Source organism: Crocodylus porosus, unplaced genomic scaffold, assembly GCF_001723895.1.
Source record: "Crocodylus porosus isolate Cpor-Errol unplaced genomic scaffold, CroPor_comp1, whole genome shotgun sequence".
In the NCBI taxonomy this organism is placed as follows: domain Eukaryota; kingdom Metazoa; phylum Chordata; order Crocodylia; family Crocodylidae; genus Crocodylus; species Crocodylus porosus.
Window position 1 is genome coordinate 61,990,374 of NW_017728907.1, and position 27,821 is coordinate 62,018,194.

At 40.7% G+C, this 27,821-nt stretch overlaps 1 protein-coding gene across 1 annotated transcript in view; it reads right to left on the reverse strand.

The window, feature by feature from the left end:
- Positions 1-605: 605 nt before the first annotated feature.
- The window catches only part of WDR78 (WD repeat domain 78), a 33,198-nt gene continuing 5,982 nt past the window's right edge, over positions 606-27,821 (reverse strand). The window contains exons 4-17 of the mRNA XM_019531594.1: positions 24,458-24,567; positions 23,817-23,973; positions 21,761-21,900; positions 19,620-19,784; positions 17,762-17,956; positions 15,620-15,894; positions 15,076-15,162; positions 11,950-12,101; positions 10,695-10,852; positions 9,671-9,792; positions 6,942-7,040; positions 5,849-6,075; positions 3,921-4,074; positions 606-1,078 (exon numbers count right to left, since the gene is read on the reverse strand). Of these exons, the coding sequence (XP_019387139.1) occupies positions 1,028-1,078; positions 3,921-4,074; positions 5,849-6,075; positions 6,942-7,040; positions 9,671-9,792; positions 10,695-10,852; positions 11,950-12,101; positions 15,076-15,162; positions 15,620-15,894; positions 17,762-17,956; positions 19,620-19,784; positions 21,761-21,900; positions 23,817-23,973; positions 24,458-24,567 (2,092 nt within the window). The 3' untranslated portion in view covers positions 606-1,027. The remainder of the gene's footprint in view (positions 1,079-3,920; positions 4,075-5,848; positions 6,076-6,941; positions 7,041-9,670; positions 9,793-10,694; positions 10,853-11,949; positions 12,102-15,075; positions 15,163-15,619; positions 15,895-17,761; positions 17,957-19,619; positions 19,785-21,760; positions 21,901-23,816; positions 23,974-24,457; positions 24,568-27,821) is intronic.

Sequence of the window (27,821 nt, forward strand, 5' to 3'; positions counted from 1 at the left end):
TTAATACTCTTTCTGAGCCCTTCAGATATAACCTGAACTTTTGTTTTCAAGCCAACCATATGGATGCTTTCCATTTTCAACATTTTAACAGGCCAACATGCAAATCCTGCCCCCCCTCGCCAAAACAAAACAATCCAAAACACAACACTTGCGTGGTATAGGTCAAGTCTATGTGGTAGACTGCCTGGGTCTAACAGCTGTGTTCAAGCATGCCACACTCCTCCATGTACCCTGCCCCCCAGACTGGAAATTACATAGGTGTATCTGTGCAAGGCTAAGGGCAAGCCTAATTAGGATAGGAGCAGGCTTACTGGCATTGTCACTCAGCAGTGCTATAATCAGCATGGTAGGTTTATCATGTAGATACAGCTTTTGGTGTAGCTTCATCTTTACTACCGGAAGTCATGGCGCACAGAAGTAAAAACAACCTATTTCATTAATTCATGAACATACCTAATAGTGTAAAGTTGTACTTTCTTTTATACTTTCTACTAAATTATACATATTTTTAATTTTGAAAGAAGTAAAGAAGAATTTTATTGACTACTTTAAGCATAATGAGATATCCAATGGAACTGAAGAAAAATGAAGCAGAAGCACATCTGTACAAGCTTGGAGACATTTTATTTCAAAATCTTAATTTCCAGCCTTATGAGATTATTGCCTTTACTTGACATGGGATTTCCAAAAACTGTAGGGAACTATGGATGTGATAAGGCATTCTATTTTCCTGTGCAATAGTATAGAAGAACGTACTGGAGATTTAACCTATACTTGATTGGAATATAATGATGGGGATTTTCTGAGGAAAATTCATGGTATTACAGGATATTTCAAAAAGATTTCTAACCACTGTGAATTGACAGATACATTTTAATGACAGAAAAATCATTACCCTGTATTTTAAGTAATATTATATTTAAAGATATTTTTTCCTGATGCAAAATTAAATGGGAGGCTTTGGGATCTACAGAAACACATGCCATTATTTATGGCCTTTTCCTTTACAACCACCTGAGAGGTATCCTCAGTAGCTATTAACTAAAGCAGAGCTAATAATATCATGAAAATCTTCCCCCTGTAAAAGATAAAAAATAACATATATTGCATTATAATTGTGTTTTTAATGAATGAAATGCTCTAAAAAGCCCCATTTACAAACTTATATATGTGATGTCTATTATCTACATGATGGACATCGAAATAAAGAGAAAAAATAGCTAAGTTAATACGGTATTGGCTGTGTCCTTTTAGATTTTACTGTTACCTAAAGAGCACCTTTCAGGAATAACTGAAATAGGATTTCAGGACAGGTAGGACTGTGTGGAATGCATTTGCTACATCATACTTCCAGGTGCCAAGTTATACCTTTAATAACCTTGTTTATAAAGGAGATTAATCTTCAGGATACTATATGTTGAGTAACTATGCTTAAAAATGCTACGGCCTAGTAAATGTTGACTTTTCACTTTAACATTAGTAACGTATGTATTACAGATAGTAGGTCTCTAGTGTGCTAGCACTGTACCTAAACAAACTTAAAAAGAAAATTTTGCTTACCCAACAAACTAATATGAGAGGTGACAAGTGAAGACTTGGGGCGCTTTCAAGAGGGGAAATTTCAAAGGGGCAGCGGTTCCTAAATTTTAACTGTTGTGTGAACAAGCTAAGAATGATACAAATGCAGCAAAATAAAGCCCATTCTTCCATGGTTAATGTTAAAGGGTGTGTATCCACACTCAAAGCGTAGACAAGATAATGAATATGAGAAAGCTTTATCAAAAGCTGGAATCCGAGGCACAGAGGCTCATTACACAGGAAATCTCTAGTAACCAAACAGATCTCTTGAGTCTCAGTCCTTGGCTTTTCTTTCCTTTCCAACTTACTGCAGAACTATTTATGCTTAAAATATTTAGACTTCAGAGAAATCTTATGCCTTTACGGGATAGCTTGTAGTAAAAAGCTTAATAATTTTTTGAAAGAACAATAACAATTACTTGGCTTCTAAGCTCTTTGAGGCAAGCACTTGTTTTTTCTTCCATGTTTGTGCAGCACCTAACACGAGGGGTTTGACAGTAATACCATATTTACTCAAATCCAAGATGAGGTTCCCCCACATTCAACATGGGGGAAATGCCCCTTGTCTTGGATTCAAATACAAGACAGGAGAGCAGTGGCTGCAGCTTTGACTCCAACCCAGACCCAGCACGTCGTACTCTGTCCTCCATGCGCTCAAAGACAGAGTTGGAGCTGCTGCTCCTTCTGCCACCTGTCCCTTGCAGCCTCTGCTCCCTGTTGCCACCCACCCTTGCTGCTGCTGCCTATCCCCCCACTGCTTACCTTCCTGTGGCAGCTCCAGCTCTGGCCCAGGGCATGGAGCACAGATTATATGCTGGCTCTGGCCCTCATCCAGCTATGTAATAGCGCCGGTGAATGGTTGTAGCTCCAACCATGGTTCCATGGCCAGGGCGGGGGCCAGAACTGCTACCACTGCAACTGCTGCTATGTGGCTGGAGAGAGACTGGAGCCAGTATGTGCTCTGTGCTCCATGCCCCAGGTCAGAGCTGGAGTTATGATAAGACTGCTGTGGCAGGTGACACGGGGGGCAGGTGCTGGGGGAAACAGGCACTACCAGGAGGGTTGGGTGGCAGGAGGGACAAATGGTAGAGGGTGAGATGCTGGGGGAAGCATAGACACCATGGTGGGGGCAGGGTTGTGATGGGTGGGTGCCAGGGGGTACAGATACCATAGGAGAGCGGGGTGGGGGGACAGGTGGCAGGGGGCAGACTACTTGCCCTGCTGCAGTGGTGGGGAGAACAATTCGAGACAAGCCTCCAATAATTAGATTCTAGACAGGGAAAATCATGTAAAATGTGTAAATTTTGTGTGTCCAGAATCTAGTTATTGGGCAGTCATCTTAAAGTCAAAGTCATCTTGGATTTGGGTAAATCCAGTAATAATCAATTAGTTTGGTTTAATCCTCCAGGTCAAATATTCTTAGGCTTCTCTTTTCCTCAAAATTATTTTTGTACACCAGAACTTCATGGGCTTTACCGTGGGCACTATTCATGCTGATTTACAAATTGGGAAACTGTGGCACAGAGAAAGTGTAACTTGTCTAGAGTGGCAGAGGCAATGACAGAGCTGAATGCATTTACCACGTATGGAGCATGGAACTAGATAATGGGTTTGTCAGTTCATGTGCAGACTACACCATAATGTGAATACTGAAAGTTAGAGGAATACCCAGATGCTGGCAGAATTCTGGAAATTAGGAAAGGTAGGCAGGACTGTTTGATTTAATCAGCGTATCTCTTTAGCACAGAGGAACCTGAGGGTAATTTAGCACAGATCTGTGCTGGCTATCAATGGGTAGGTATGAAATGAGATCTACAGGTGCAACAAGTTTGTAGGAAAGAAAAGGACTGCATTATTGTGAACCTATATTCTGCCTGGCCAGGAGTGGGCAAACAGCCCCTGCACTGTCAGCTAGATGTGGAGTCATGCTTGAGATGCAATTAATCTAGCAGGGGTAGCTGAGCAGCAGTTTGTGTGATCAAATATGACTCCTGCCTCCACCCTGAATGCTGCTTCTCTAACTGAGCCTACAGAGAACCTGAAGACTATAAGCACATTCTGCAGCTTTTGGAACATGGTACAAAAGCTACACCCAACAGTTCATCTTCTGGCCACAGTTTTTCAGGCAAGTAGACTATGAAGCCTGAAGTTGACCTCATGTTCTGGTTCATGAAAATCCTTGTGTTTATGCATACATAAGACCAGGAGCCCACTCAGAAATTAACTCATGTATACATTCACATCCTTTGTTATTTATATCTTCCTTACTCTTAATTCTTTCGGAGAAACATTTTTCTGAAGAAGGGTAGCCAAATAAGCATGTGGGTACCTGTGAGTCATACCTTGTTATAATCTGAAGCCATCAGATTTCTTAACTCATACACACTGACTTGTCCCATACTGTCCCCTATTAGAAGGCAGTCTGTGTTTTTAGCAAAAAGTAAAGTTGTGAATTTCACTCCTGGGTTGGCATAACTAATGATTAAAGGGTCCAAACTGCAAACAGAGAATGCAATTATGTTGATATCTACTAGAACTGAGATAAACAGACATTTTCCTAACATCACAGAACACAATTATAGCAGTAGTCTAAACATAAGAGAGTACTGCAGTACCTTCTACTTTTATGCTCTGGATCAGTGGTGCTCATACTGTGGGCCAGGTGAATGGCACAGGGCTCATCCATGCTTCCCCCAAGTGCTGGCATTGGGCCCTCGGGTTCTGGGGCCCAATCATGGTGTATGGGGGCCAGGTGGAGGCAGTGTAGGTCCCAGGGCATGATCTCAGCTGGGTGGAAGTAGTACAGAAGCTATACTGTCTGGCTCAGCCAGGATTGGGCTCCATGGGCCCTCTGCTGCCCAGCCTCCATGCCCCAGGATTGAGCCCTGAGCTGCTCTGTGAGCCCAATCTGTGTGCCACAGACTGCAGGACTCCCCACAGATCTTTGGGCTGGATGACAGTGCCAGGGCCTGGATCTGGCCTGCAGACCAGGGGTTGAACACCCCTACTGTGGATGAACAAAACTCTAAAACTCCAAGTAATAATGATAATGAATTTTGCCAGTTCTCAACCCTTACCAGCCAACATTGGTGACACGTAGGGGGTGCATGGGCCGCCCCTGAGATTGGCCGCTGCTGAAACTGCCAGCGGTAGCCAATCGCTGCTCAGCGCCTGCCATCCCACCTCCCCGACGCAGCTGCCTGCAGGTGGTCCCTGCTCAGCCTGCCCTCACCGCCACCATGCCCCTGCTGCCAACATCGGCACCACCACGTGTGGGCAGTTGCCGTCCCCCACAGCCTCAGGAGGCACAAGGTGTTCATAACAGCCCAGATACCCTGGTTACCTAAAATATTATCTGTTCTACTGTCTAATTTTTACTTTCTTGTAATACAAATAATTTGATTTTTAGCAAAAACTATATGGGGCCTAATTCTCCACTGCTTTACACTAGTTGTAGGCATTTACACTGGGAAGAGCAGGTTTGCAGTACTACCACAACTATATGTGAAAAAAAATTGTATTGTGACAACTTTAAACCCAATTTGCATCAGTGCAATGAACTGAAGGGGAACTAGCCTTTGCATCTGATGTCTTATCTGTAAAACTCTCAACATATTTAAGCTCAAGAATGTTTAAAAAAATCCATGAAAATGACAGCATCCATGACTTGTAGCAGAAAAGGATCTGTACAATTATCAATTCCCTAAACCATCCAGCCCCCAAGCCTTTAATTAAAAGGTGCTCTGATATACACTTTATTGTAGCTAGCCAATGTGTTCGGATGCAGTGCAAAGTTATATGCAAATAAATATATGCTTTGGAATTATAATCATCAGGTATTAGTACTGATTGGATCCTTCAGGCACTATGGATGCTGACAGATGTGGATTTAAAAAAAAAAATTGCACTTTACTAGAAGAAGCAGCGTGTTAGTTCAACCCGGCTCCACAGCATCTGTATAGTTCAGGCGATTCAGCCAGGCTTTTTCACACTTTTATCTAATAGCTGATTTAATCAGCTATTGGACAAAAACACCAAAAAAGCCCCACTAAAGCACCCAATCTATACAGATGTTGGATGAGTTGGGTCCGACTATCATGATGCCTCTTTCTGGGCATGTGCTGGGCTTGGCATAGGGGTACACAGTTTTAAGTGCCATTTTGGAGGTTTTTTATGTCTGTAAACAGTCAAACATACTAAAAATATTTAATGATAATAATACTGTATTTCTATTGTATCAGAATCCTCCTCAAGAAGAATTATTACTTACGTGCTGACACTAAGGTCCCAAATTTCCACTCTACTTTCATTCACCGCTGCAAAAATAAAGGCTGATTTGGGAGACCACATAATGTCATGAACCACAGTAGTGGTGGAGCTGAAAATTAAATGTGGCTTAAGTGAATCTTGGCACCATAAAATAATACTCCAGTCTGCAGAACAGCTTAAAAACATGTCAGTGCTGAATGGATTCCATGCAATCTTGTACACAGGACCCTTCACATTGAAGAAAAGGTGGGGAAAGAAAAGGATTGCAAATTATTCCAGAACTTATACTTTCAAGCTGGGTAAAGATGTCTAATGAAGTTTGGCACTCAAATTTCACTGATTTCCTCAAGAGTTAGGTGCTTAATTGCCTTCTGTTTTTAATGATTAGTTTAAGTTTATATTCTCTACCACTTTCACATACGTGTACACACATATACCTGCATGCATAAGGTTAACAAAAACTAGAGAAGGGCTCTATATTTTTAGGAGCAAAAAGTATTTGGGTGATACTGATGATTCAGTAGTGATTTTACTTTCCCTTTGAGTCGCTTCTAATTCAGTGATGTTAGAAGAAACTGCTGTTAATGCTGCAATCTGTTGGATGAGACATAAAGTAGATATGCAGACTTACTGTATTGTTAAATGTTTTATAGGTAGTATTGGAGTGATGTAGCCATGATGTTCCAGGAAAAAATATGAGACAAGGAATTGTGTAGGTGATATCTTTGTTGGATCAAATGTACAGTAATGAAATGTATTAATCCTGGTAGCACTTCAGCAAGCGTACCAGAGTTGGATATCTTGGGTCTGCCAGGGTTACCAATAATACTATACAGTTGGTCCAATAAATGGTCCATGATGAGCAATTCTTAAATAATCTGTATATTGAAGAAGGTAATACCCACAGGAGTTTTGAATGCTTTATACCTTGTAGCTTGCTGTTAGCCTAAGAAAAGCAGATTTGGTTTTAATATCCATGTTTCAATATGTTATCTGATGAATATAAGATATGAAATAATTAAACTTGTTCAGTGTAATCAAATATTGTTTCTGATGTAGCTGACACAGCAACTTCTTCTGAGTAAACTACCTACCTTATGTGCTCTGTAAGTCTCTAGGAACTGCTCATTGTATGAACAAGAACATTTGTGTATGTGCCCTTCTTCAGTTCCAGCCAGATATATATTAGTATCCTGAAACAAAAATACAAATAACCTAAATTGGGATTCATCTTGTTTGACATTTCTGTTCCTTTTTCATGCCCTTGTGACAAGCTATTTAGCAGTATTTGCAGATTTTAAGTTCTGACAGACAAACCATGCCATAAGCACTTTGGTGTGGGTGGGTGTGATGTTTGTGGGGTGTGTGATTGTATGTGGGGGAGGGTATGATTGTAGGGTTTCTGGCTATGGTGGGGTGTGCATGGGAGCCCCCGTGTGCGCATCCCCCCTGAGCCGGTCAACACCCACCCCACAACAGCCCAGAGCCTATGCATCCTGCAGCGCCTCCCACCCCTGCCAGCAGTGTGCATCCCCAGTACACCCCATGCCCACTCCGGACTCACCCCCACTAGAGCAGATCAGCTGGAACAGGGCACAGCTCTGACCCAGCCTGCCTCATGCCACCCACCCATGGCATTTCCTCATATAGTGCAGATGGGCCTTGCTAACACAGCAGGGGAAGCACCGTGACCACGTAGGCGGGCTCCCCAGGGCAGGTGGTTGTGCCTAATATGCCCTCCATATGAGCAGATTTTTTGGTATTGGGTGGTGGAACTGGAGCTTGCTCCATCCACTCCATGCATCGGCCTGGTATACCAGTGCTTCCAGGAACAGTGCAAAAAAACAAAAAACAAAAAAGGTGGCTCCACAGGTGGACTACCTGCTACCTGTCTAGGTAATACAGGCAGCGGCGGTAGCTCCTGTATGCTGCTGTCCTCCTCTCCTCCCATGGTACTGGCAGGGACCCGCACTGCACAGCCCCAACCTCACACTCTGCACCTGCTCCAGGTTCACCCACCCAGGCTCAGCAGCAGCAGCGCAGGACAAAAGCTATTGCTCAGCATGGGGGGAAAGCAGCCCATCCCCCTCCTGCTGCTAGCTGTTCCTGCTGCAACTGCCCAGAGCCTATGCAAGGCTTCTCTGTGTCTGCTCTGTGCTGCCACCACTACCCCACAGGGCAGTCTGAAGGCAGCGGTGACAGCAGCAGAGACCCAGGGCAGCCCTGCATGGACTCTGGTTTTTTTTGTTTGTTTGTTTGTTTTTTTTATATTAAAAACATTTTATTAGAAAAAGCTGTCACTATGAAACACATTAAGAAAAATTACAAGTAAACAAAACGCACCTGAGGTTTCACAAAGTTAATACAAACTCACTTTTACAAAATTTCCTAACATTCACAGAAGAAATAAATCACTTGTGAATTCCTGAAAACCCATTTAGAAATCATTTAACTTGTTTCTTATATAATTCCAAGTTCCCTCACCCACTCTTGGAGCCCCTTATCCATTTTATCAGAGGGGAAAAAACAAAAACAGGCACTATTAAACACATTGTGGAACCAGAATCCCACCTTATTACGTAATATTCACATATTCAATGGACTCTGGGTGGCTGCAGCAGGGAGCTGCTGGCAGCAGGAGGGGCTGTTTTTACTCTGCACTGAGAAACAGCTTTGGTCCCTTGCTGCCGCTGCTGAGCCTGGGAGGGCAAGCCTGGAGCAGACGCAGAGTGCATGGGGTCAGGACTCTGCAGCGTGGTGGGGAAAGTGGTCCCTCCCGTTGCCAGTAGTTACCTGCTGCAGCTGCCTGGAGCCCGTACAGGGCTGTCCTGCATCTACATCAAAGTTACCACTGCCTCCAGGCTGCCCCATGGAGCAGCGGTGACAGCACTGAGCAGAAGCAGGGCAACCCCATGTAGGCTCCAGGCAGCTGCAGCAGGGAAGGGCCACTTTCCCACCCACGCTGAGCAACAGTTTCTGCCTGGTGCCACTGCTGCTGAGCCTGGATGGGTGAGCCCAGAGCAGGGGCAGGGCGTGCAAGGTTGAGGCTGTGCAGCATAGGTCCGGGGCTGGTGGTGGCGGCAGCTGAAAGGAGCTGCCTGCCACCTGGGCTGCCTAGAAATGCAGTCCAGCTTCAGAGCGGCGTCAGCCCTGCTGTGTGCCCAAGGGCAACAGGATGTACCATGGCTGGACTGTGCCTGGGCCAGGGGACCAAGGGACCTGCCACAGGCCAGACAAACACCCACTGTGGGCCGGATTCATCCTGCAGGATATATTTTGCCCACCCCTGCTCTAGCTAAATGAGTAAAGGCAAAACACATTGATCTGCTGAAGCCACGCATCTTCCACTCTGAAACATTCATTCATTTACAGGTAGACATTCCTCCAGTTTGGGGAGTTGACTAACTTAGGTCTTTGGTATCCAGGAACTGTAAAAGTGGCATGCAGCTGAGTTCTTGTGTTGGGCTTAACTCAAAGGAAACCAGGAATCAGGCTCCCTAATTTATATGGATTGTTATTAGGAGTAAATACGTTAAGAATTAACACAAACAAATCAAAGGCACAGTTATTTGGCTAGGCTGAACTAAGAAACAGTCTATTTATGAATAAATATATTAAGCCTGTAAAAGTGATACCTTCTCTCTTTCATATGTCAGGAAAACAGATAATCACAACATATGATGGCTGTTAAAATACATACGTCAAAGTGTTAACTTGTGTAAGCTTGTATAGGCCTGATCATCTTATATCAGTTGAAGGTCTGGCCCATAATGTTTAGTTCTGTTAGATAAAACTTTAGCCATGATGCAATTCCTGAACCTACCTTTGGATGAAAGTCAAAGCACATTCCTGGAGCCTGTCGAGATATCAAAGCTTCACTTTTCTTTTCTTTTTCACCTGTTATTTTTTTTCTTTCACTTCCTATTCGCTTTAGTTTCAGTAGATCTGTTCAAATGTACAGTAAATGAAATTGTTTTTCATGAAGAGGATACAAGTATATTATCATGTTCTGAATAAGTCACAAGTAGTTAGAATGTTTAATAACTGAAAAGTTTTACCCAGGGCTTTTTTACATGGAGAAATTTGCAATATAAAGTACATAGGCAATTGTTACCATATTTTCTCATATAATCTCCCCTTCTCCCCACCCAAATAAAAAAAATTGCCAAAACAAAACATGCACCCTGCTTTGCAAGACAGCATGTAGAAAAAAAGTGTTTCTGAGGGTCACAGCCAACTGTGTGACATGAAGTAAGTGCTCCTGGAAAAGCAGTTTCCAGGAAGTGTGGCATCCCAGGAGATAGCCTGGGTAAGGCAACAGCAGGCAGCAGGAACTTTCTGGTAAAGCAGCAAGTTCCTGATGCTTCACTCAAATCATCTCCTGGGATGCCACATTTCCTGGACACTTTCTTTCCCCAGAAGGACTTACTCTGGTAAGGACTTAAAAGGTTAGGCCCCAGACTCCTGCAAGGTCAGTAGCAAGACTGCTAGTTCTTTATTATAAGTATTTCTTTGTATAATTCCTGCAAATAAAATGTTGTTTTTGCATCACAGGCCTCATCAGGATACTACCAGCTACTCGCTTCCTGCTTCAGGCACAAGCTACAGGTGCTTAGCTGTGAGAGGATTAACCCAGCCTAACGCAAGTAGCAGCCCTGTTGGTAGCTACATGGCATGCACAGTGTCCCCAGGCGTGCTTCTTTTCCAGTGAAGGAAACAACTTTCCCACATAAGACATATTCCTCAAGTTGGTGAGGAGGTGATTTTGGGGGGGAAAAATGCATGTTGCATATGAGAAAACACACTATTTCCCCAAATAAAAAGTCCCCCACAAAAAGAGCACTTACCAGTGCAGCCTAGTCCTTTCCGTATAAGCCACTTGGTTATTCTTCCATCTGCACAGATGGAGATTAATACCTCTCCTTTGTCATCTCCAGTTGTACCCCTATCCTGTTCTATCCACTTGAGCTGCCATACAGGACCTATATGTTTATTTAAAGATTCACTGAAACAGAGGAATGCACACAGTAAACTTAACAGTAACAAAAATAAGAAGCCTTTGGAAAGGCTCTTACTATAGTGACATCAATGTCTGCAACATTTAAGAACACATATTTGGAACATTCAGTTGTTTGTCAGATGCTTATTTTAATGTTCATAAATGGTTCATATTAATGAGAAAAAAGACATGGTTCTATTGTTTTGAAAAGTTGTTTCTATTCAGGAATGTGTTTTCATGAATTCTTCATGAATTGAAGAATGATATTTAAAGACTGATGTACCTTCCTTTAGACGCCTCTATCGTTGTGTTGGTGCTGTGTTCTTTGAAAACCATCTACTTTCGTTGAAATAAGTGGGAGATGTGTTAGGGGCTAGATCTTGTAAGGTCCTGAACATATTTTGAAACAAGCTGAGTAATATCTACTTCTACTGACTTCAGTCGGCACCTTCCAGGATTATGCCCCAAATTATGCAGTTGAATTCAGATCAGATATTTCCCTAACCATCTCTACTCTCTCACTGTCCTTACAGTTCCTATTAACCTAGATCAGGGCACCTGTACATGTCTTATTTCCTCCCATCACAGAGCCACATTATTGTTTAAAAAGCCAAGGTATTATACCCTGACCCCTTCAGGTCAGGGACTGGCTTTGTACAGAAACTAGTAAATTGGGGCGCACATTCTGACAGCAGCCTTTGGATGTTACTTTAATATAAACACTTAATATTAATAATCCTACAGAGTAATTAATGGCAGCATGCATGGAACTGGGTGCATATTGCCAAAAGGGTAAATATGTAAAGGATGGCCCAACCTAGTCTTTTCTGACTATTTACGTGCGTCAAAAAGCATCCCACAATCTTCACACCCATAGAATCTGTTCAAGAAATACTCCAGGACTGTGACTATTTAGATGTTACAAGTCATTCTGGAGATACAAAGCTGACTGGAGTGAAATTGTCCAGCATTTCTGAGTATTCATTGAATCTGTTTATTCAAGTGTTCTACTATTCACTCACCAAATGGACAGAAGAGGAATGTCTACAACTAAGAAAACAAGACAGGAAACGAGGTCCAAGATGGGGTGTCTGCAGTCTTACCTACTATCCATAACTGCAGTGGGATTCCGACTCTGTACATTAAATATTGCAACTGTACCATTGTACATTCCAACTGCTAAAAGGTTTGGGTTTGCTACGGAGAAATCCAAAGCAGTAACACCATGATCACAGTGATAAATACGCTCTGGCCACTGCACAGAAGGAAAAAATAGCACATGTTAATTTAATGTCTTCACTGAAGTGCCAGACGACCTACAATTTCAAAAGTTTGGAAAATCATGGAACATTAAAATTGAAAATAAAGCTATGCACAAATTTTACTTTTATTATAAACTATAAGTTAGTTTGAGCCTAAATTGCATTACATCTATGAACTCGTGTTCTGGGGAAACCGGATGTTTGAATAAAGTAGGTTCCCAGTCCCCTCTATATGTAATTATTGGTTTTACACAACCAAAACTTTCCTCCAATTCTGCCCTTCACAATTTAAAATAATTTAAACCTCTCTGCTTTTAAGTTATGTTCTTTTCTAATTAACAGAAAGTTAGTTGGAAGTAAACTGCAATCTAAAGTAATTTAGTCAATGAATTACTAGGTTCATGCAATTTACTCAGCATGGTTTATAGATAAAGAAGTGTAGATTATGTGGGACGGAATTATAGCCTTGGAGTAAGATGGACACAACTCTACCAAAGTTTACTGCATTTAGTCCTTGTTATAAGAAATAAAGTGGGTATTTGTCTGAACATAACTGTATTTCAATGCACCTTGATTTTCAAGGTGAAGCATTCAAATACTGTAACAGTGAGATCATATGATTGTTGGTGATCTATTGAATTTGTTTATTTCATGCTACCATAAATAGAACAACTGAAGTGTTAGAGGAAAGAAGAACCCCAAATTATAGGATTGATTCTGGACTCTAATTTATTGTTTTAGCCTGAATACAGTATGTAAGCACACCACTATTATTTGATTGTGACTATTCAGCACATTTTACTGCGTATTTAAACATGTGACTTAAAATATATGTCACGCGTTAGAATGTGTGACTTTTATGTAAGCCCCCTTCACTTCATTTGTTTGTATAAATAAAAGCTAAGGGGGAGTTCTGGGTTCTGGACCCTGCTGCAAGGCCTGTTTCTGGATTTTTCATGAAGGGGGCCTTTGACAACCAACAGAAACAATTCTTTTAACGGGCTAGACTCCTGCCATTCAGGTGAGTGCCATAACCAGTGCTAGGCTGCAAAATCACATTCTCTCTGCAAGTGAGAACTGTAATCTAAAATTAGTTTTTGAAACTGGGTGCCACTCAATTTACAAAAGTTATGGAGGTGCCTTGAATCCAGTGAGGAGTGCCTCGAGTCCAAATAGGTTGAGAATCGCTGGCTTAAATCATACAAGTTACTGTAATAAAAATGAATGTCCTCACTTTGGCCAGCATTAAATATTCAAAACTATATTTTAAAAACCAGAATTTGAAGCTATTGCTTTTTATTTTTGATTTTGGAACATTTTATTTTGTGAAAAATTGATAATGTTTACAATTTGAATGGAAATCGTTCTGTTATAAAAGAACCCCCTTACTCTTCATGGTAAATGAAGAGTTTACTAAATGTTTAAACTTTATTACTTTACTAAATGTTTAAAACTTTACTAAATGTTTTTAGTTCAAAACATTTATTTTGGCAATGTTCACTTTTCAAATAGAAATTTTAAGAAAACCTGTTATCTATTAAATGTGTTGTTTTTTAAAAATATTATGAAAAAGTCACTTTTTGGGAATTGAATTTAAAATACTTCCTTTTTTTAATACAGGCCAAAGTATAACTTAATTACAGAAAAGGAAGTGCACTAGGGAGGGGAAACACAAAAATTTAAATACAAATATCTTCAGTAATTAACAAATGTGGGAGAAAAATATGAAAGATAAAGAAATTAGTTTTTACATTTGACATGTTTAAGTGTTTTCCATAGTAGAAAAATTTTAATAAAGGGATCTACACACCTGGAACTACCTGACGTAATAATCTTATCTAGGGGGCCCTGGGGATTGGAAATGGGGTATGGAGATTTGCACTGACAGGTTGCCCAGCTTTAGCTGGTATTAACTGACAGTTTTCATCATCTGTTAGCTATTTGGTGGTCTATGGAAATGAGTTCAGTTCCCCATGGACAGCTATCTATATTACAAAACCAGGACAATTAGCACTTCTGTTGGCAGCATCACTAGAAAAGATGAATGTGCACAAAGTTACTTCTACATGCACCTCATCCAGATCAAATATAATGCACATTGCCAGGTACTGTGGGGCAGCGTGGAGTACTAATTCTTTTTTGTGTCTGCCCTGAGAGGTAGAGAACCTTAGCTTCCAAGGTTTTTATTATCCTGTCATCAGAATTATAGTAGTTACCAAATTTACTCAAGTCTAAGACAAGGTTTTTTCCCCTCAGTCAGCATGGGAGAAAAAAGCCCCTCATCTTAGATTCATGTACTGAAAGTGGGAGGGAGGCCAGTGGGGGGACAGGCTGTGGCTCTGACTCTGGCCCTGTGCCTGGGTCAGGGCCAGAGTCAGACCCACAGTAGCTTCCCTACCTACCTCCACACTGGCGGTCAGACACAGCTCTGTTCCAGCTCAGGCTGGATTCCCTCCTGGGCACAGAGTACAGGGAAATGTTGTCTCCAGCCCAGTCAATCAGCAGTGCTGCTGCTGCATGGCCCAGCAAGGGCTGTGCTTCCAAGTGCCATACTCTGCGACCTGGCAGGGAACAAAGCCCAAGTAGCATACTCTTACAGTAAGGTAGAGACTGTGGGGAGCAGGGGGAAAGGGGCAGAGATTTCAGAACTGCAGAGACTCCCTATGCCTGAAGGAGGGTGCTTGTGCCCCAAAACTTGCAAAGAATTTTTTTTCCAATTACTCGGTCTAATAAAAGATATCACATCTACCCAAAGAAGCTTGCCTGCCTGTCCTTAAACTAACACGGCTATAACAAAAACCCCTTCTCCAGAAGGAACATACTCTAAGCCAACAAACAATTGACTGCACCAGGCAAACAGGAATAGGAAATTAAATAATCTTATACTAATTAAGACAAATACTATCACAGCAAATGTATACAAAAGTAACAACAACTGTATTGAGCTACTTTTTAGCTCTGTGTTACCATAGGGTTCTTCAGTGACCAACAGCAAGCCAAGCCTTTCTTCTGTTCTTTAAAACCAAATTGTCCATAACCAACAGCCAAAAGATCCTAAAAACCAAAAGCACAGATTGGTAAATATACTTCAACTTATGTAAAAATTTTGGCCCAGATTTTTAAATATCTTCCAGCCTACAGTTAATTCTGAATACAAAGCTTATGCCTTAGGATGGGTTTACACTGTATACAATCTAGTGCTGCGCTGATATACTTGACTTAACCCTGAATGAGTTAGCTTGAGTATTGAAAGCTGCATAAACAGGTTAGCATGGGACTCTGGGCAAGTTAACCCAGCTGAGAAACAGAGTATATTAGCATTGGCAGAGCACTGTGCTAATGCAGTTATACTATGTCTAGTACCTAAGCTCACTTAGGTATCTTCTGATACACATCCATCCTACATTCACATCCTACTCCAGCATAGTACATGAAATGCGGGACTTGTAATTTTATCTTGACGATTATGTATCCATTACCCCCCAAAGTTTAGAAGAATATGTTAACTTACTGGATTTAGTTTGTTCCAAGCCATGCTGCTTACATTGTGCCCACTAGTCAGGTCACATGTATAAGACCACAGTCGTTCCAAACTAGGAGGTAAGACTTCTTCTGGGGCTTCACTTGGATCCATAAAAAATGATGCACTACTTAAAGTGGGAAGATCAGAAGAAAGTATTTCCTTCTCTGCTTCCTCCTCTTCTGCGTTCTCTTCTGCCACTGCCGGTGTTTCGACTACTTGTACTTCACTTGTACTTTCACCAACATGTGATGCAAGAGCTGGTTCTAAAATAAATTAATCCAGAAGAACCTCCATCATATTTACTTCATAGATCTGCAGTCCTGCTCAGTCTCACTAGAAACCTAGGACACAAACAGAAGTGACAATTTTTACCTGATCTGGCCACAGAAAGCAGTCTATAGCTTTGACCAAACACAAGTGCATGGCTGTAGACTGCTTAAAATGGCTGATCAGGTGAAAATCTGAAACCTCAATGCATGAGGGTTCAGGTGAAGACTTTTCAAAACAGAACATCTTCTGTAACTTGCGTCTGCCTGCTTACCACCCTCTGAGCTGTTTTCAGAATGGAAGTGGGGAAAGGGAGTCTGATTTTTTTTCAGCCCTGCTGGAGAGTGGGGTGGGGTGGGTATGCTGGAGCTCCCCCCCCCCACCAACAAGGTGGGGGCACTCCAATGCACTCACAACTGAGGAACCCCTAAAATGAACTCCCTCTGCTCCCTTTTCCCCCTCCCATTCTGAAAACAGGAACAGGCTGGGAGGGAGAAGGGGCCATTGCTAGGCAAAACCAGCTGCAGGCTCGCAGCCAGTAGCTAGATTCCCTTACCCCCTGAAACCAACAGTGAACTTCTATTTGGTCCCAAAGCTTGTTGTAACTCAGAACGCTTCCTGCAAAGTGTTCCTATAAAAGTGCATATCTACCCTGCCTTCTAAGAACCTGATAGATAGCTATGGAATAGCTTTTCCCCAAGGAAACAAAGTTTCCTTCCAACTTCCAATTTTATGAAATTTTAAGAAATTCTTCAGTTTTGATGCCAAACTTTAGGAATCCATGTTAGAAAATTGCTAGGTGATTCTGATATAATTAAAATGAAACTGCATCTATCAAAAATAAGTTTTACTTAATTGGTTATGGAGTCTTTTGTTTCTCAACAGTTCACAACTTCTGTCAGCTGGCAAAGGCTATCAAGTTATTCCTATCAACTTACATGCATACAGTCTAGATTTTCAGTAGGGATTGGAGATCTAGCTCCTGTTTGAGCTTTAGAAATCTTCCCTTAAACTATTTCCCTCCTTTTGAAGTATCAAACAAAAGCAAATACAATGCAGGGACTGTGTACCATAGAGGTTGCAAGACTGGACTTTTGTGACTTGGATATAAATGAGTTAAAAGTTAAGACTGAAAGTTCTATTGATACTATCTTTAAAAGGTATGTATGTGTCTGAATAATTAATGTGTTGCTTGTGGAGAATATTGGGTTGACCTCATCTAAGAAGATCTATCTATGCAATGAACAGCTACAATAAAGGTGGCTCCCTTACACCATAAATATTTTTCTTCCCTCTTTTAATTAGACCTCCCTTACTGGACATGGGGGTAGTTCAGTCTCCTAGCCCACTTAGCCCTTGGCTTTTCTGTTAAGATTCTGCACAATGATTCCAAATAGTGTAACTTGTCATCTGCAAGTGAACTGACCTCTTCATTCACATTGTAAAGCCATTAAAAGATTAAAACTTTTTTACTCATAATCTGGGCTGAATTTTAAGGTTGAAAGGCCCTGTATTCAGGTGCAGAAATGTAAAACCAAAACAGCATATTTAAATAGAATCTATAACTTGAGTTTCAGGAACAAAGTATATTAAGAAACTTGTAAATAAGTCTTCATTTGCTGCTGTTAATGAAGGAGAAAAGGCAAGTCAAGAATCACTTGTTCAGCCCTATCATACAGCTCTGCAGGGTATTAGATAAATAGAGCTAGAACTGAACAATCCAAATTGCAAACCTTTCCCGCCCTTTTTTCCAAAATAACTTGTTTTTCTGTACATAGTTTGGATTTAGGAAACATTTACTTGATGTTTTTGATAATGTGCATAGATTTGTTTTAACAATGCCTTATCCAATGAGAAAAATACCTATAAGAACAGGAAGTTGCCGGTATGCAGCAAGTTTGGCCTGAAAAACATTCTCCATTAGAATCCTTTCCATAACAAATAAATCCTGCTGAAATTTCTCTGATTTTAATATAGCTTCTGAATGGTCTTCCTCCTCCTCTTGAATTTTGGCAAGAATAACACTTTCCAAATCCATTATAGAAGAGTGTGTACTTTCTGGAAACAGATAATATTGCAAAAGGTAGATGTATTAAATCAATTCACTACATCTTGCAGGGAAAAACTGGGGAGAGGTATGATAAACAAAGCTTATTAGGAGCAACAAGTATCTCTAACTTCAACTTTTTTTCTTTAGTTCTCTTTTTTAATATTTATAAGACAAACTGCTTATGCTACCATCTCCTGAAACTGAATTTTGTTCTAGGTTATATGTTCAACCCAGTCATATGCATACACATAAAAGACAGACTTTAGCCCTTTATTTAGATATAAAAGTTGAAGAGATCATTCAAAATAATTGAGACCCCCAAATTAAGTTCTTTTTTAAAAGACAAAGTAAACTTTAATAAGATTTTCCCATATACACATTTTAAAAGGAGAGATTTTTTTTGTTTAGATTTAACCATTCTCATACAATATTTATAACTCAAATACTACAAAATTGGACTTATATTTGAGACCCAGGAAGTAAAACTATAAGCATAAGCAAAAATAAACCATTCATGTACATTTCCATTGTTGAAACTAAGTGCAGCGCAAAAAAGAAATTACATGAATGAGGGAAGTGCATGCTTTTGTTTCCCAGTTTTAATAATCTAAGATAATATTAGTAACATGAGAAAAAATGGAAATGCGATTTGTCTGCCATTTGATTCTGAAAGGGTTCTTTTAAGCAAAATGACAACTGTATGACTAAGCCTGTGAAGCAGAACAAAGCCATGAGGGAGAGAGAGAGAACCAGTTCTTTGTACTAGTCTCCCCGCACCTGGGTCAGCAGGTTTATAAGTGTTTCAAAGGCACCCTAGAGAGTAAATGTGATAAAACAGATGGTGTAGCTTGTAGCTGTGTTGGTCTAAAGACACAGGCAGACAAGGTTCTTTGGGTGAATCTGATATCTTTTATTAGACCAACTTAAATAGTTGGAATCTTTTTTCCCAACTGTTTAAGTTGGTTTAATAAGAGATATCAGATTCACCCAAAGAACCTTGTCTGCCTATAAAACAGATTGGTCTCACATCATTCAGTAGCAATACCTCTGGTTAATTAAAGGAGAAGCCACAACAGGCTGCAAAGGGAATCCTGTCTCGTCCTTGGCTGGAAGAGGTAACAGGGCTTTGATGAATGTTTAACACTCAAGGGATAGACAAATGCTGTCCTGTCTACTTAAGTCTTTTTTTGCTTACAGCTTGAGCTAAAAGCTTGCTGTTATTTCCTGTAATACAGACTATAATCTTGTGACCAGTAAAAATCAGAAGAAAGGTATATGGCTAAGTATTGCCGGAAATTGTTAAAAATTGTACAGAATACTACGTTGTCTAAAACATAGTATGTGACTGTCCCCCATGCTTTTTTATACTGTCTTGAAGTACACAATATAACAGTGTGTAGCTAAGACTAGAAAAAAATATATGATGGAATACCATATTTCTTTTTAGCTGTAGTAGTGACCATGTAACTATCACAGAACTTACCTAAAAAGAGCAAAGGTAAGGTTATATATGTACCCTTAATATTGTTATAGCCCTACCTTAACTTCCAGTGCTAAGTGTACAGTCTGAACATGTTCTCAATATAATTTTACTTTGCATGAGAGCACAGACAATACTCACAACTTTAAGGATGCAAACACTGCATAATTTTAAACTTAGAAAAAAGTTACCTCTGTCGGTAGAAGTTGTAGATGTGGTACGGTCATGATCTTTCGTCACAACAGATTTACTGCTACTCACACTTGTTGGTCGGCTACCTCCTGTTATTGATGGTATAACTGTAGTTTCCAAGGCATTAAAAGAATCATACAAGTCCCAGGAAGTGGCAATTATTCCTAGAAATGAATTGTACAATACTATATTATTTTACTTCTAAAGATATACTATAAAAACTATAGTTGCCAGAAATATTAGACTTTGTATAGCAAATAACATTTCTGTTTTGACAAACTACACGTGCATTTGCTGCAGCACCAGTTTACTTGCATGTAAATTACTCATGAGTAAACGGTACCTAACAGGCACCTACACGTGCAGGGAAGCAGAAGCAGATTTGCTACCAATCTGCTTCCACTTTCTGGAGGCTTGCAATAGGCCCCAGCCACCATTGAGGGAGCTCCAGACTCCAGCCACAGCTGCCAGCAGCCAGCAGCTCTCTTCAAATGCCAGCCCTGCTTGCTGCTCTCTGGCCAGCCATTTTCCAGGCCAGAAGCAGCATACACAGCACAGGGACAGCATACAGCAGTGCTCTCCTCACTGTCTTTGCCTTCTCATGCTATGGCTGTTTCTGCCTCTGCCCGTGGCAGTGACAACTAGTGCCTTGCGCTCCTGTTGGTCACTATGCTGGCCCTGCTGCCCTGCCACGCTGACCGCTGCCTGGCCCATGGCTGTCATACCTCTCCCAGCTCATGCAACAACCATCTGCCCACCTGCTGTGCGTCATCCCAGAGCCGCCACTGCCAAAATGCGTGTCACAATCTTCTGTCATATCAGGATAGTTTGCTCCTGCACCCTTAAAATGACCTCCCTAAAGTACAGCCAACTCCGCTTGACTCATTTTCTCCTCAGACTTGCCTCCCAAGGTATCCTGCATACCAGTTCACCATGTTTGTTAAAATCTCCTTTTCTGAAGTCCAAAGCGTTTATTCTGCTGCTCTCCTTCCTTCCTTCCCTCAGGATCTTAAACTCTATTATTTTACAGTCACTGGCTTCGTCTACAGGAGACGCTGACTGCACAGTAGCTTGTTACTACCGCACAGTAGCGTTGCATGGCAGGAGGCGTGACGCAACACTACTGTGCAGCAGTAAGGAGCTACTGTGCAGTCAGTGTCACCTAAAAGCGTTTTGGCAATGCTACTGTGCAGTAACTCCAGTTACTGTGCAGTCATTTAGTACTTGTTTATACTAAATGACTGCACAGTCAGTGTCTCATGTAGATGTGGCCACTGTCACTGGAGCTAGCTTCCACCTTCACATTCTCAACCAATTCCTCCCTATTTGTGAGCAACGAGTCAAGAAGAGCTTCTCACCTAGTTGACCTCTCAACCATCTATACCAAGAAGTTATAACCAACACAGTTCAAGAATTTTCTTGACTGCTTAAGTACTGTTTTTTCCTCCCAGCAGACATCCCAATAATTAAAGTACCTTATGAGAACCAGGCTCATGGTAATATACCTTGTCCTTTCTCTCTTGACCTGAAACCAAAGTCCCTGGAACAGTTACAGACAAAATAGGAACAGTACACTTTTGAATCTCAAAAAGATATTGAGTCTGACTGAAAGTTTGTCTTGTCAGGCATTTTGATCATATGGTGCTGAGGCAGGCAGTAAGTATGCAGAAAAAAACTCTTAAGAGCCACTAATATACTGTCTCAATGGATGCAGAGTGTGCTGCTCCATGGAACACCTTCTACATATTAGTAGAACAGAAGTGAGGCAGGGTCCTAGTGATGCCCCCACCACTTTTCCTTTGGGATGAAGACCACCATTCCAGCCTGTCTTAAACTTTTTATTGTCAGGAAATGCAGAAACTGACATTTTGGCTGGCTCCTGCACTGAGGATGCAAGAAAGGAAAGGGCTCCCTGCATCCTTTCACTGCCATACCTGTGCAAAGGGATTCCCATTAGATCCCAAGGGCTTTCTGTGCTTTTAGTATTCTCCTAAATCTAAGTTTGATAAGTAGTGGGTAAACTCAGTTTAAAAATTAGTAAACCACAATAACAATTAGCAAATGTAGAAAATATTTAATAGGCTCCATTCTTACCAAGTACCATTATCCATATTGACCACTTTTCTGAATAATAATTTACCTTTGTCCTCTGTAAGGATTTTGTCACATTGCACTTCTTTATTCTTTGGGGCTCCATTAAGAGTTTGCATCATCCTTTCCACAAAGCGATCATTGCCAGTTCTGTGTTTACAGAGCTCTATATAAGCCTTGTTCCGTTCCCTTTAAAAAGCATGCAATGTTAACACAAATGAAAAAAAAAGTCCATTTAAGACTACAGGTTGAACAGGTTTGTTCTCTGTGCAAATCTACTGTTCCTTCTTTTCACAGTAAAGAGGAAATTTGTTTAAATCTCAATAATCCCCATCAGTGGGTACTTTTTCAACTTTACAGTGTTACTTTGGAGTAGAAATGGTGCCTAAAAATGAGCAAAATTCCAGATCTGAACACCGCTGAATTGTAGTGAAATCTAGCTATAATTGAAAAACTGACAGTTCTGTTGCAGAGCAGAATTAGATGTTGCCTAAATGTAAGAGTGAAACTGATTTCTATATATTGTCTCATCTATAATGACTGTGGAAATAGTAAAGAGAAAATGTGTAACTATTTCTCAGTTATTTCAGTTTTAACAACCTAAAGACACACATAAATTTTCCCTGAGTCCACCAACAATGTTGTTACCCCCAGAAAAGAGCACCAATCATTCCCACTCAGTTGACAATAGGTGCTAAGCACACAGGTTAAGTCAGAGCTGAAGGACTCTCTGATACTCCTCACCTTGTTTCTCCCCCTGGGTACACTGTGTTCTGACAGTGTCAGGGGAGGTCAGGCTGGAGATGCATCATGCACAAAGGATGCATTTTCCCTACAGCCTCTACTAGAAGCAGATGCCCATTAGTTATAAGCTTGTTAATATACCAGTGCAAAGTTTTAGTGATCTTTAGGAGCCTGGATCCCAGGCATTAGAGCTTAATTCTGCAAACACTTTGTGACAAGGTATATAGGTCTATTATTGAAGACAGAGAGTGATTCACTGCTTCAGTCCACTACTCCACTGATATTCCTGAGAGGAAGCCAGAAAGACGTATCCTGTGTGTTGTTAACACCCAGCCAAAGTTCAGAAGCAGCCCAGGGAGGAAACACTGAAGTGGGAACTAAGTATGTGCAGCTGAGCCTGTTCATGTTCAATACTGCATAAATGGACTGGGTGAGAGAAAATGACAGGGGTTTTGTGTGCTTGAAGCCGCTATAAGAAACTCTGAGGAAACATAATAGCTGTATATTTTAGATTACTTCTTTTAAGAATTACTGAATGAAAAATCTACGTGAAAAATAATGTTTCCAGAGACATTTGCTACATTAGTATTCTTTTAATTCTTATTCTTATTATTTTAGATACTATAAGTCATAAATTGCTGGGGGAAAAACATTTGCATCTAAATCTGACTGTGCTGTATATTCTCTCCCTAGCCACCTGGATCCCATTCCATCTACAAATTTGCTACCAAGCACAGGGCTTTTTATTATGAGTAGCTTGCTTAATATGAAGTATTTGCCTTATCTAGTGGTTGGGGAGGGTTGTATTTTGAAGTAAACGGTTCTCTTCCCCCGTGTTTCTAATGTCATATAAATGCCATTTTAGCTAAGTGCATCTCTTTAAGGTTTGCTAGCAGTGTGCTTTTCCTGTGCTTGGATATCATTATCACATAAATGATTTCAAGCAATAAAAACTGCTCATGTTCTCCCATACATGGCATGTTAATGGGTCTCAGACTGGCAGTAAATAAAGACCATCATTTGGTTTTGAAAGCCTTTTTACTTGGGTAGAAGAAAATTATGTTTTTTATGGTAAAACAATCACTTTAGTAATGAGTTCTGCTATCACTAAGATACTACGTGTTACCTGCCATAGTAGATGAAAGGTCTGAATTCAGTCAGCAAAAATTTAGTTTTAACATGAGTTTGTTTAGAGATGCAAATGAGACCAGTAAGAAGACATTTAAGAAAAAGTTGTTTTATAAACGATGGATAGTAAGGACCTTGATCCTATTAATTGATGTGTCTTTTTCAAATCTTTGTAGTCAATGAAAACTCAACCTGGGATAGTGAAGCATGTATACAACTGTAAAAATACATACTGTAGTTTTTCAGCTTCTTCGGATTCTACAGACACCACGACAGTTGGCATGTCCAGTATCCAGAGAGTTTCTGTCTCTGTGAGGTAAACAGCGGCTCTCTTCTCTAAGTCTTCTTTTGTCAGATGTTCTCTGACCTCCTCTCGCCTCACCTGCACATCTGCAAAATTATATAAGGCCAAAGAACTAAGAGATTTTTCTGTTCTAAAATTAAAAGAGGGGAACCTAATTATAAAGTTAGTGATGAAAATTAGAAATACTTCGGGGCTTTGAGATCCTTGAGAAGCTAGCATAGCAGTTCACAGAGGATCACGCTCCAAAAAGTAGTTCCCAAGCTTGGGATACACTAAGTGATACTCTTAGGAAAACTTTGTGCATTAATTACTCTCTTTGTCATCCTTAGGTTTAAATTTCTAGATTCCTGTAGTCACAAGCAACGCTGGGGGAGAGGTCTCAACAGTTCACAACTTTTGTCAGCTGCAAAGGATTTCAGGTCATTCTTGTCAACTAACACAGATCGACTCCAGATTTTTAATGGGGTTTGGGGATCACAGGCAACAAGTTACCTGCAAGGAATGAGTGGGGACCACTGCCTGAAATCAGAACTATGAATATGTGTAAAAACAGAAATATGCTCTCTTTACCAGATAAGCTAATAACTGTGTCTCGTCTAGATCCAGGTTCCACTATTTCATCTGCCATAGATTCGGTTGTAGATATGGTTGATTTAGAAATACCGCTGCTTCCATATGTCCTTCAATAACAAATGGAAGATATAAATAATGTGTGTTAGTTAAAAAGTCAGTAATCAAAGCAATGCAATAATAATGAAGTACTGATGTCAAGGTAATCAAGTTACATTGTGATATTGTATGTAATAAATGCTCGCATTGCAAAAGAAATTGTACAAAGACATTTGAAAGAAAAAGTGAATTGGTTTAAGAGAAAGTTAAAAACAAGAATTCTTCCAAGAAGATGTGTGAGGATGCAGACAGAGGGGAGTTAAAAAAGATCTGGAATCCATTCTTAGCATACAGTCTTGCTCTGTAGTAATGCAACCAGGCACCATAGAGCAAAAAAAAGGAGGAGGAGGTAGTCTTTGGGTAGATTTAACAACTGTTTCAAAGGTTATTCATAGAAACTGTCCAAATGCAACTGTTACAGCTTCATGATTCTGTAGTGATAGGAATGTAGCTCTAACTTTAGTCCCACTTCATTCAGTTAACTTGCATGGCTGCAGAATCATGCAAATCTAAATCAGACAAATCAGTAGGGCTGCGCGAAATTTCACCAGCTGTTTTGTTTCGACTCATTCTGAGCTCAAAACAGCGCGATTGAAATGCAACAAAGGGCTTTGAAACAGCCTCAAAACAAAACGAGAGCAGTTGAAACATTTTAAAGGTTTGAAGTTTTGAAGCTCAAGCTGGGTTTGCCTGCAGGGAAACAGAAAGTAAAGAGAGGGAAGGGGAAGGGGGGGAAGGACTGCTCTCATATTGACTGTGTGTAGCTGGCCAGTGACCATCATCCTTCCCTGAAGTCCCTTCCCAGTGCTCTGGGGGAGGGATGGAAAACACACATATAGTCACATGTCACGAGTTTTGCTTGTCAGCAACCTGAGGTGGTTTCCCAGAAACCCCTGCACCTATCTCCTTGAAAGCTGGCAGGCTCCAAGGCCTCAGCAGGGCCTAGCAGGCCTGCAGTTTTGACCCCACAGTGCCTTACCACATACACAGTGTCACCCATGTTGTGAGTTTTGCTTTTTAGCAGCCTGAGATGCAGTTTCCCAGAAACTCCTGCACCTATCTCCTTGAAACTTGGCAGGCTTCATGGCCTCAGATGGGGCTACCGTCCTGGCAAGTTTTATTTGAATCAGGCAAGAAATGATAAAGTTATAGGCAGTTTTGTGCTTCACCATTACAGCCTATGGGCAAAATGTTGAAACAGTGGTGAAAAAGTGAAACAGTTTGGACAAAACAAAACAGCGAAACAGTTTGGACAAAACAAAATGGAACAGCGCTTAAAAACTAAATGAAACTCTAAATGAAACACTGTCCCATCGAAAAGGAGCTTGAAATGAAGCAGTGCTGTTTCACCCTACAAAACAGCTGAAACCCCTCCTGAGCAATAGCTCCCCATCCCAGTTTAAAGCAGCTAAAATGTATGTTTGTCCACACTCTGTAGCACTTTCAAGACCAGGCCTTTTAAACATCTTTGAAATTCATAAGATCACCATATTAAATATTTGTTTACTGTGTAAATTTAAAATGAAATCAAAGTGATGTGGTGGGTTGGTGGTGGTCTTTTAAAATAGGTTTATGCACAACAGTTGCCTCAGTATACTGCTTTTTTTCCTTAAAATGGATGTCTGTATGTGACTACAGATATACAGGATATGCTTTATACCTAAAAGTGCACTGCGATATGCACTTTTAAAAGTGAATCCTTCTGTTTCACAGTTGAAATGAGGAACTTTAGCCTCCAGAATTGACACATTTTGTAGACGACATCTGATTTTTCCAGTTAATTATCTGTATACCTGTCAATAGTGCTCAGGAATCCCCAATTAGTATTAAGCTTAAATTGTTTTAGGTGCTGCGTAAACACCTAGAAAAAATGTTCTAGGTGCTGCAGCGTAAATCATAAAAAGCTTTGTACTAAGAGAGTAGTATCAAATTTACTAGCCTTTGCAGGAGAGACATTTTAAAATCTTTCTTTTACTGACCTTACAATTCTGTGAATTTTTTTAGCTAAACAACCATCATCTCCACAAACTTGACATCAGCACCCACTTTTTCATAATGTCTTAGACACAATAAGTTTCTGAACTTTAAATTTTCAGCATAAATAGTTCTTCCATGTATTCATCAAAACTAATTGGCTTTTTCTAAACATACTGGAGAACCTACATAGATTCAGCAGCTGTTTTTAAGCAGAGGCATATGGACTAAAATTGGTGGATCTTTTTTGTTAGAATACACATCATATACAAATACATGTGCATAATATTTTAATTGATTTTAAATGAGAGAACTCAACGGATTAATATTTTATACATTAAATAAAAGAATTACAGTTAAAGAGATTTACAGTATTTTCTTCAGTATTTTCAGTTCTTAGTGAAAGACTAATAATCACACGCCCATCATTTAAAAATAAATCAATATATTCAAATCTAACCAATGCTTACTGTCTTTTAAATATGAAACCATAACAAACATATAACAGTTTGTTTTGTTTTAAAAATACATTACCAATTTTTTTAGGCACATGTTCTCTGGTTAAGCTGAGAGGTAAATGTTGCTATAGACCAGAGGTGCTCAACTTTTTCCCCAAATGGCCAGATGGGCAGTGTCCCATGTGTCTGGGGGCCAGATCCCACCTGGCACTGGTGCAGTTAACACCACCTGGCAACACAGAGGGAGCACAGAGCAGCCCAGCTGCAACCCTGGGCCCAAGGGGGAAAGAGGGCATGACTTGGTCCCAACCTGGCTCTGCACCAGAAGGGGAGTAGGGAGAGAGGAAAGGGGCTAGGGGACATGCTCCTGCCCCAATCCAGAAGTGGTGGAGGAGCATGTTCTAGTTGTGAGTGGCAGTGCAAAGCTTTGGGTTTGGGAATTTGGCAGGGTGGAGTCTGCCATATCAACGGCCACCACTCCCTCACTGGCAAATTTCCCACCCCTTGGAGAGCCCAGCGAACCACACATGATGACTCTGATGACATCTGACCCACAGGCCAGAGGTTGATCACCACTGCCATAGATAAATAAACTATATGCAAGCATTTGGTACTTTTGGTCTTCGACGTATTTTTACGGCACTTCTGTAAGGCACCATAGGTAAGCAAGTATTAATATTTTCTTATTCTTTTAAAGATGTTGTGTAGAGAGACAGATGGTCTCACTAACTGAGCAAAGTAGTAAAAGGAGTTTATATGAAACTAGAACTGTCTACCTTCAAGACTCTGCCGTACGTACTAGAGAGGAAAGATTTCTTAGGGTGACTGATATC